The sequence below is a fragment of the Nicrophorus vespilloides genome, unplaced genomic scaffold (genome assembly GCF_001412225.1).
Source record: "Nicrophorus vespilloides isolate i.1.1-1 unplaced genomic scaffold, Nicve_v1.0, whole genome shotgun sequence".
Taxonomy (NCBI): domain Eukaryota; kingdom Metazoa; phylum Arthropoda; class Insecta; order Coleoptera; family Silphidae; genus Nicrophorus; species Nicrophorus vespilloides.
Window position 1 is genome coordinate 6,142 of NW_017098761.1, and position 11,425 is coordinate 17,566.

Sequence of the window (11,425 nt, forward strand, 5' to 3'; positions counted from 1 at the left end):
TCAAAAGTCCTTTCAACATATATGTACACCACTAACCTATTGTAACGTTTTGAACTATACACCAACAGGCTTCTATTTAATATATTTGTTCTACATTGTGCTCTCTGTACAAAGTTTCGCCGTTGAACATATACTCAGTCGATGTAGTTAATTCCATTAGAGCTTTAAGTAAGTACGATTTCATTTCACGTAACATCGATAATTGATTGGTATCAAATGTTGTACTTTTTTTCTAATTGTTTTGTTTATATAACAAAGGGAAATATTTATTTTATAAGTTCAGAGTTTTAAAAATAATGTGAAAAAAATAAATTTATCATTAATACAATCATGGTTCAATTACGTATAAAATGAGGGTCTATATCGCAAGCCCGACAACCGAAAGACCGTCTATTGAAATCCCGACGTTCGAAATCACGACTGTATCGAAATCTCGACGTTCGAAATCTCGACGTTCGAAATCCCGACTGTATTAATGTTCCGACTATGTCAAAATCCCGACTACCATAATACCAACAATCAAAATCCCGACTACCATAATCCCGACAAACAAAATCCCAACTATATTGAAATCCCGACTACCATAAAAATGTTATTGTAGAAATTTATAATAATAAAAGACACTGTCGGTATTTAGATATAATCGGTATTTTGATTGTCGGGATTATGGTAGTCGGGACTTCGAATGTCGGAATTTTGAGCCAGCCAGGATTTCGATACACTTGGGATTTCGATAGACGGGATTTCGTTGTCAGGCTTGCGATTGCCACCGATAAAATGAATATAACGTCAATGTGAATTACCATGTAAATGCAGCATCACTGTTTTTATTGGTACACACATATCTGTTCGCACTAACGTACTGGATGTCCAGTGCATTTTTATTTATTTATAATTATTCTTATTTCCCGGCGTCAATTTGTCAGTGAATTGTTATGTAAATCACTGTTTTATTTTTGGTATACACATATCTGTTTGTTCGCACTAACGTACACGACATTTTTCAAACGTACTGGAAACTTGAATCACGTACATCTATATAATGATGCATTTTTAATTATTTCTAGTTATTTTTAATTTCAGGCATCAATTTGTCCGTGAATTGTCATGTAAATACAGAATCACTGTTTTTTTATTGGTACGCATTTATATGTTTGTTCGCATTAACGTACTCAACTTATTGCCTTGAATCATGTACATGTAAATTTTGGCAGATCAATTTCAAACGAAAATTGTCTTTTACATTAATCAATATTGTAAATGTTTTGTAAACTAGCCTAGAAAAGCAATTAAAGGTTAAATACCGCACAAGATTTCAACAGCAATAAAAGTTATTACATCCGTCGTGTTTAAAATAAATATTTGATAGACATTCTCATATTGTTTTCGAAGTTTTCCTGCGTTCGACAGATATTTAATTGATTTATGTTTTATTGAAATACGACACGTTTCATTGCGTTTCTACGCTCTTATAAAACAAATACAAATTAATATATTTTTATAAACAAATAGAAGATTTAATTATTATATTCTTGATAGAATTTAATAAGACAACAATAGTTAGTAATAAGTAAACTGATTGATAAATATCGAAAGCAAATGAATTAAATTTGCAATGTGGTTATCGTATTGTATCGAAGGACATAATCCTTAATAAGCGTAGATGAATAGAACAAAGAACTTACGGCAATTACGTTCGTCCTGTGCCCAAGGACAATCGACTTTACCGTCGCACATGTGCTCCTGAGACATGCATCGCTCGGCTCCGCAGTGTATCATCCCTGGACCACATTGTTGGCAATTCAATTCATCCGACTGGTCCATACAATCTATGTGTCCATCGCAATGCCAATCTTTGGGAATGCATCGTTTCACATCACACTGGAATCCGGAAGGGCATACTGAGAGCAAAAGAGAAAGAAAAAAGAGCCCATTTCAATGGTTGTGTGTTAGACGATTGAGGGGGTGGTTGTTTGTGTTACCAGGTTTAGAGGCGCGTATTTTCGCTTCCTTCACCTCTTTGTGCCCTATACACACATCGGGATCGGCGCTTTCAGGGAAATACTCGCATTTCAACAGGTAATCCGGTAACTCCAAATCGAACACGTCCAGGAAAAATCCGCATCGTCTTTTGGTTTCTATAAAGGAAAAAAAAAAGACAAACGTACACGACTCTGCGTCGTCAAATATCTATTTATTGTGTACGTGGCGTGTCATACAAATCAACGCGTTATTGTTCTTTTAAAACAAAACAAAATTACACCAAAAGATCAAAACCTTGATTATTAGTAATTATTATTGTTTACTACTTATTATTTGGGCCAAAAATATTAAATTAAATAGTAGCAATAATAAACATATAACATAAATATGTACATTAATTTTTTTTAAGGTAAAATATCTTTATTTAACATAATCTAATACAACTGAAATTGAAGTAATCAAAATTCAATGAAAAAAAATCCTCATTTAAATAAAATAAATATTAACTAACTGATATTTGTCATATCCTAACCTAACTCAACTCAAAAAAAACCTTGACCTAACATAAGGTTAAAGTGAAATGAATCGAACTTAAAAGAACTCAAATAAAACTATCTGTTATTTGTCCCAATAAAAACCAGCAGCATGTAATAAAATTGGCAAATACTCTCTTGACCTAACCTAACTTAGATTATCATCACATAATTCTACGTCTTCATCTAATGCACACTTTAATCCGTCTCACAGAGATGTAAATATCATTAAATCATGTCCCAATTGAAATTGTTATCTCACAATTCATTTCTAGGAAATAAATGAATTGGTATTATTTATACGACGTTCATAGTTTACTACGTAATTTTAGATTGACCCAAATATTTAACTCAAGTGATGGCAATTGTTATGCAAATTACTTTCATCGCAACGGATGCAGAAAATCTTATTATATCAATGCACATCGAGCATCAACGTAAATCCGTATAATCTACAAGCGAATTGTACTAGTGTTGCGTAAGACTGTACTCTTCTGGTGCATTTAATAGTAATTATAGCAATTTGTATAAAGTAATTATTATAAACAAATTGATTCTATTTACTGAAAAAAAAAACAATAAATAATACAAGTGACTGACAAAATTGTGATAATGTAAAGTCTACTTGTCTTTAAATGTTGTCATAATTCAATTTATAGTCATGCTCTTAGGAATCTATTCCAAATGGCGACTCGTGAATATTTCTAATGCGTATTAATATCCATAGTATTCGAGATGTGACTATATATAAATTTCAGAATGACAGCTAAAGAGGAACTTGTCCTATCTTAGTGGAAGAGTTATCAACAAGCCTCCACTGAGTCTTAACCAGATTATAATTGTAAACTTTACTAAATGAATATAATCCCAAGTCAGTAAATTGTAAGTTGGAATTGTGATATATAATTTGATATCTAAATTTCTAAAATCATAGTTCTAACTTCACGATTATTAAATCTACAATATGTAATTTGTGCGGCTTAGTTCCGGGCTTAATTCAATATCGTTCGGAACGTGTCCAATGTGAATAAGGTATAAAATTTCTTAAGATTTACTCACCTTGACAGAGGCTCTTGCAGGGTCTAACGAGGATACCATTGGGACCACATTTTGGTACGAATACTGAACATAGGAAAAGAGCTGCCAACTCGTAGCATCTCACGTCGACGACTGCATCATACACTTCTAACTCTTGTTGTGCTTCTGGCTGCCCGAAATGACCCATGAAGTTCGGAAAGATGGTGAAGTTGTAAGGAACCTTGTGATTCTGGCAGAAGTTCACAATAACTGGTAGACAGATTCCAGGCGCCGGATTAACAACAGGCTTCTCGTAAATTACAATTTGAGACATTCCAGACGTGTTCATAGTTGCATTATTGACTATGTGGACTTCCAATGGATATGCTATAAACAACAAACCAAAATACGAATATTTAAAAAAAAATATACTTCTTCGATTGCAAACAAAAATCGTCAAACATTTTACTTGTTTTGTTGTATTTGTTTTTTTAAAGATGAAAATATTTCAAGTTGTTTAGGGAAAATCACAAAATTGTTAATCATTCTACATGAAGAAATAATAAAGGAAGCGCTGATGTGTAAATCGATTAAAGCTCGTTTTCGTTACCTCATATTTGAACAAAATAGATTGCAACTGTCAATTTGAGAATAGATGGATGGTCGGATACAGATGTAGTAATATGTAAGGGGGAAAACAAATATTAGTATGGCAATACGTCGGGAATATCGGAGGTCACTTTCACAGCTTCCAATCACTTCGGTATCTGAAGTATTGAACTAACCGATGGGTAAAACGAAGGCTTCCTTCCATCAAATTGAATTTATTTTACGGAAAATAAGATTTTTATTTCAAAGATGATGATTTAAATTTTATCAAAACAAAATCTAAACTATAATTTTAATAATATTTTTAGTAAACAGTACTATAGTAAATCCGCATTAATAGAAGTTGTACTATAATTAAATAAGTATATAATCCGTACATTATCCGAGGATTTAGAACCTCATAACACAACATAACATATTTTTTTTAGAATTTATTTTTATAATTTGTTCAATTAAAATTTAATTTGTTTTGAAATGAATCCGCACTGATCGAAATTATATTAAATTATAAATATATGAAAATTAATTAATATTTTAATGAAATGAAATTAGAAAATACTTTAGTTTATAAAAAGATGAAAAACTCGATTATTTTTATGAAACGAGAAAGATTTCATATAAACAAGATGAAAGGAATTGATATTTCAAAAGACATATAGAATTGCCTTATTGAATCAAAGGGTTAGATGAAAATCTGTTTGTGCACGTTTTTGCAATATTCTAAATGAAATATATTTATTTCTTCTTCAAAAAAAAAACATCAAATGTGATTATATAAAATTATCTGAAGCTCTCAATAATATAAGAATTCTAATGACTTTGTAGTTAAAAATGTATTCCAATTAATATTATTTATGACTTTGCTGAAACTTATCTTAATTCCTGAAGTTATAATCATCATTCAATAAATAAACATTTCATAATTTATTTTGTACAACTACGTTACTTTACAAAATAATTCAATCAATTTTATGTTGTTTTGAAACAATATGTAAGCTACACCCGATGTTGACTGAATAAATAAAACAAAATCGCGTTTATGGGTAAAATATTCGTCGATGTTCGAGCTGATTAGCACTGGTAATTGCCCGAATATTGATTTTGCTTATAAACTGCAAATTTGTTGAGCGCTTCTACGCAAATTATATAAGTAGTGGTGGTAATTGGCACTTAAATCGGAACTGAAAAGAGCTCGAGAGAATCGGGTTCACAGTGTACTTGATTTAATTCAATATTTGCTAGTGTGCTTTGCCATGCAAATAAAAGAGACATTACCAAATGTTGTTTTTTTTGTTGTTGTTTAGTTCGAATCGCGACAACCTGTTGAGTATCCTAAGCTAAGTTACGAGTGCGTTACAATTAGTTGGATAATTAAAGATAAATATAAAGCAATTGCGTTCAAATATTAGCCCGAACTGGGATGAAGAATATTACGAAACGTAAAAGCGAATGAGAAATATAAATTGAAACAAATATAAACATAATTTTTATTTCTCGTAAAATATTCTTGCTCGCTTAATATAAAAATTAAATTTATATGCAAATAGTTTTATCGCCACGTCACTCTTAGTTCCGACTGAAATTTCCATCAAGTTTTTAGGTCAGCGTGAAACCGAATTCAAATTACACTCACTTACTTTAACAAATTAATCGCAGGGGAGAAAACGCCTGCAATTCTTCTAATTTACATATCGTTCATTGAAATAGTGCAGTGAACTGTATTTTGTTTTTGTAAATGGTTTTACACTTAACGCGCTTTATATGTAATTTATCTAGTTGATAAAATTGAATTTACTATAAATAATAATAATTAATACTTAAAGTCAATCACGAACAAAATTTTAATTGTATTTTTATTATAAAAAACAATTGGTTTCTGGAAGTTGTTTGGAAGGACTTTGAATATATATGTTCATTCGAAAAATCAAATAAAATGAACACAAAATCCAAGAACGTGTTTTTTTTTGCTGGATCAACAGTAAATGCAAAGCAAACTTACACGAATATTGTAATGCAATATAAAATGGAGAAATCTCTGATGATTGGAATAAAAGTCCTTTAAATGGAAATCGTATTAAAGGAAAAGCTCTAAGTTTGTAAACATTTAAATTTAAACAGAAAATAAAATTGGGTAAGTCAGCTTTCTTTTTATAATTATACAAATACAAAATGTTTTTACCTTTTTTATTACACGGAAATTCTAAAATAATTATAATTAAATATGATAAAATGCATATTTAATTATAATTATTTTAGAATTTCAGTGTAATACAAATAGTGGAAAAATCAACATTAATGAAACATCTTTTGTAGAAGAATTAGGACACTAATAATAGTTAATTATTATTTTTTTAATTGTATTTTTTATATAAAATGCGTCATGACAATTTTTTAAAATTGATTTTTACGAATATTAATGTTATTAACAAAAATAACGTGTTTAAAATATGAAATAAATCATTAAAATGGATCCAGCCAGCATAATCATTTATTTTTGTATGAATTGAAATTGTTATTTTCTTAATAAAAATTAATTTTTATAAGTAAAATAATTGAAAGTAATCAAATGTTAATTAAAAGTACTTAATCAAGAAAATATAAAAATAATATTTGTAAGTATTGAATTTTTGACATACCTCGAAAATAGATGGCCATTCCAATGCCGATACCCAAAAGGAAGAGAGCGTTAATCAGGACTTGTGCGAAGCGAAAGCGAAACCCCATCCTGCTCACGTAATGACTGGAAGGGCGTCTTATGTCCTTAATGATCTGGAAGGGATTAAACATTGAATTGGAAATCAGCAGTGCGCGGTGCAGGGATGATTACCCTGTGATGTAATGTCATGTTGGATCCGTTCTGTAATCTGACAATGGCTTGGAGGCTGGCTGGCGTCGACGCGCTCTTAGTTATTGTTGAGTTCCCACTGGAATCATCTTCAGCAACATGCGGTTGTAATTTATTGATAACGCCGTTTTGTTTAACCGGTGTCTTCGGGGGCAGCAGGGGCGTTTCCATAGTTTTCGTTGTATAACTGGGCGATGAGTTTTGACTGAAGCTATCGCTGGAAATACTCGAATCCTGACGGATTGAAACTTTCGGGTTATTAGTTTTGTTGGCCGGTGAAATCTGTTTGTGGTACGCCTTAGGGGCTGGTGGCGGCGGACCCATAGGTGCCGGCGGTATCGTAATCCTGGCGTACTCGAACTCAAAGGATGTCGATTTGTTTTTGGGCGAGGCGCTGCGAGTCTTCCTGGCCGGAGGCACCGGAGGAAGGCGGCGATTCCTTTGTGGTATAGCCGGAGGTGACTTGGGTTTCACTTTGGGTTCAATCATGGGTACGAAATTGCGCTTGGGGACGGCCGGCGGCCGTAGAGGCAGCGGTGGAAGAGCCGACGAGGATGATGGAGTAGCTGTCGCCTTGGGCACTACCTGGAACGAGGACGTCTTCTGGGACTCATTTGTTGGGCAAGCGTGGGAAGAGTGTCTTCTCGAGTAAATATTTGCGTTTATTGGGGCCAGGGTTAAAGCCGCCGGCTGCAGCACTGCGCTCGAGGGTGTCTCTTCCTGAAGAAGGTCTAGGAACGAATGCTCCGTAGCTAGGCTCCCCCACCTGAAAGAAAACAATCACTCTTCGCACTAATTTGACCAGTCGTTACCACTACCTTGGCCTCGGACGCGCTTCCACGTGCTCGACCATCTCCACTAAATCAAAGATTTGTTGCATTTATCGCGTCACCTGCAACAAAATATTGCAATTTATTTAATTATAATAAAAAAATTAAATTTACAAATAAAAAATAAAAACAATTCAATAAAAATAAATAAATTGTTAATGTGCTTACGATTGGTCGCACGTGATATAAGTATAAAGTGGATAACAACTGCTCCCTGAGTCTGCTGTCACTGATCTACTACTACCAGAATGCATCCAGTTTGTAGTACTCACCTTAGAGCGCATGAGACGTGCGTGCAAGTTACGGACGCGCGCTGAACTCTGGGTACGTTAGGTGATCACGGTATGATGACATGTGTACGCGACTGCTTCTGAAAGCGGTTCAGATCTAGGGCCTGCGCCACAGGGAACTAACCACGAGCTTCCACCCTGCTACCACCCTCCCGGCCGTTACCAACCAGCCACCGAGACTCGTTCAATGCAGCCTCTTTACAGAAATAAATAAAATAAAACAAAACAAAAAAAAGAAGGTAAGTGAAAAGAAAACTAGGAAAAATAGGAATAAAACAAACGACAGCGACATGCACCAACAATGCCATTTTCAAATTGGAAATAAATAGGGGAAGCGACTGCAACCCCCGCATCCCCGAGCAACGCGGAATATTTTTCGCTTGCTCGGACCGAACGTCGCCACCTAATAACATGCAAATGCGACACGGAGTCACTTGTACTTGTACCGAAGCAACAGGAAAGTCCCACTAGATCAAATTGAAAAGTCGGTCGGGAAATGCGACCCTCTAATGCAACAACTACTACCACTGCTGTTACTACTACAACAACCGGCGATAGTAGTCGGCGCTGTAGTAGTAACTTCATTACCGCCTCTGGTCCCGGCTGGTCAGGAATTCAGTGGTCAGCCCGGGTGGCAAACCAAGTGTGTAATAACACACACACCTCGCTGCAGCTCGAGAGGCAGGAGCAGCAAGCTCGAATGAATAAGCCCGAGAAAAAAATCGTTACTTAAACTGAGAGAGGACGGAAAAAGGAATGATGGCAAAAAAAAAGAGTATGTGTGAAAGGAGCGAGGAAAAACGTAAAAGCTTTGTGTGAAATGTATAATTTCGTAGTTATTGCAGCCAATTAAATCTTATAAAAGCTTATTTGTATTCGTTCAATATTAAACATTTCATTATTAGATTTGAATTACACTTATAAATCAATATGAAAATATAATAAAAACAATCTTTATTACAACAAAATTTTATTCTTCATTTAACACGGTACTTCCTATCACTTTTACACGGTTTATAAAAAAAGAAATGTTGTTATCGCAAAGGACAATTTCAAGCGGTAATTTTTACTGTAATTCTCATAAGAGATATTCGGTTGACTGTGTGTATATTTTTTTTTATCTTTTTGCACATTTGTTATTATACAATCCGTCTGTAACACTGCGATAATATTTTACGAGCTTCCATATCGCAACGGTAAAGCCGGAGACACAATCAAGTCACGGATTTTGCATATTTATTGGTCTTACACGACGGTCTCTTATTACGGTTAATATATGAATTGCAATACATCAAAAAAAATCCAACGCTTAATTTTATCATATTACGTGATATATAGCGCAGCTCTCGTTAATTTCAAGTGTAATTACACAACAAAAATGAAGTTAATTTCAAAAGAACATAATTAAATATGTTACAAGTAAGGAAATTCGTTTTTATTGACATTATAAATGTTTTAATTTAGATTTGTTTGTTACATGTTTACAAAAATAATAACAAATAACTTTTTCTATTTTTCATTGAAAAAAGTGAAAATATTTATATATAATTTTTTTTTTGAAATTGTGGAACTTTTTAACTTAATGTCTATATTTTATAATCATTATATATTTTACTTGGTAACAAGAAATTGGAATAAAGAAAAAATTAATAATGTTATACAAATTGGTGTCCTTTTTTTTGCAATTTTGTTTATCTACTTCTCGCATAAATCCAATTTGTGTCATTCTTCGAGAATAGTATGTGAAACTTCTCTGTAAGTTTAGTATACTGGTAAAAAAAATCTAACTTGATGGATTGTTCAGTTATTTCCTGCATCCTTCTTATCCTAGGAAACCAATTACGCAAAAACATTATATTAGATATAAATTATAATTTTAGTGATGAATATATAATTAAATCTTAAAATCAAGTATTTTTTTTTATAATTTCTTTTAAAAGGTCTCGATTAGTCCGGTTTCAAAACAATACCAGAATAGTTAAAATTTTAATTAAATTTGACATACTACATAAAATTATTGGTAAAAATTTTATTAAAACAATTTCATTAAAATTTAATAATTTCTAATAATTGTAATAACAATGTACTAAATAATAATGTAGGAAAAATTCATTAATTCAATTTCTGAGAATGACAGCTCAAAGACAGAAAGTATATATTGAAACAAAACTTGAAAATTGAGCTGTACAATTCGCAGACATTTTATTGCACTTGAGTAAATACCAATGCAATTTATTCAATATATTTATGCTATACAAGATAATTAATTTAAGTTTACGTAATATTAAAATTACATTGTTTTAAATGACGTGTAGTCACGTGTATTTGTCTTCTTTATTCCTGTGTGTGTTAAAATATACGATTTATATGTAAAATATGTATTCATTAAAAAACGATAATATGTACAAGACAATAAATAATGAACTTAAATGAAATTGAATTAAAAAATTATAGGTCTTTCCGCCAAATATTAATAAGTATTCAAGTTAAGTTAATTTCATAGAACAAAGTCCTTCTTTATATATGTTAGGGTGTATATGAATCCCAACAAGAATTATGTAATACGATTTATACTACATAAAATATATAGAAATCAATACCAGAACTGAACGATAATGCGAGCTAACATTTATATAAATGCATTGTTGAAATTTAGTACATTATTTTTAATTGAATGCTAAATCCGTATTTTGAAAATACCTTTTCATATTGAACATATTTACACACTCACGAATTATTTTTATTTAGATATTCATTTATTTTGTAATCAAATATGATTTATAAATGAAAATAATGGAAATATATCTGAATGTTCTGACATTTTTTATGTCTTTGTGGAAAAAAACCATCACCTTCTGAATTCAATAAATTTCTGGTATTTTTAAATTTTTTCTTCTTCTAGTGCAAATTTAGTTCCAAACTAATAAAACCGGTTTTTGAACCTGAACTGGAAACACAAAAATTTATTAATTATTTGGTTAAAAATATCTATTCAAAATCATCTTTAATATAAATCGGGGGAAAAATACATTTTTGGTCTAAAAACCGCATATCTACTTCATTCTAATATTGTATCAATTGGAACAATATGTTTAGCACTTTAATCCTTAGGACAAGATGCTAAATTATTAATAAATGAAGAAAATTCGATGTTTTTAATATGTAATAAATTTTATTCCATCCAAAACTGTTAAAAACTGTTTAAAATGAAGAAATTATCAAAAAATTGCCTTATATGGTTTTAAAATGGGATGTGTCTACGTAACGACGAATCACAGTTGTTGCAATAAACGTTTAGACATTTCTTATTGGGCCACG

At 32.0% G+C, this 11,425-nt stretch overlaps 1 protein-coding gene across 2 annotated transcripts; it reads right to left on the reverse strand.

The window, feature by feature from the left end:
- Positions 1-1,685: 1,685 nt before the first annotated feature.
- On the reverse strand, positions 1,686-8,287 carry LOC108563130 (atrial natriuretic peptide-converting enzyme-like; the record flags this gene model as incomplete). 2 transcript variants are annotated; one of them, XM_017921721.1, is given in 7 exon segments in its annotated part: positions 1,686-1,901; positions 1,983-2,138; positions 3,576-3,920; positions 6,779-6,911; positions 6,970-7,753; positions 7,806-7,879; positions 8,090-8,287. In XM_017921721.1, coding segments are annotated over 6 exon segments (1,696 nt in total), but the record flags the coding sequence as incomplete, so codon positions are not given.
- Positions 8,288-11,425: the final 3,138 nt, after the last annotated feature.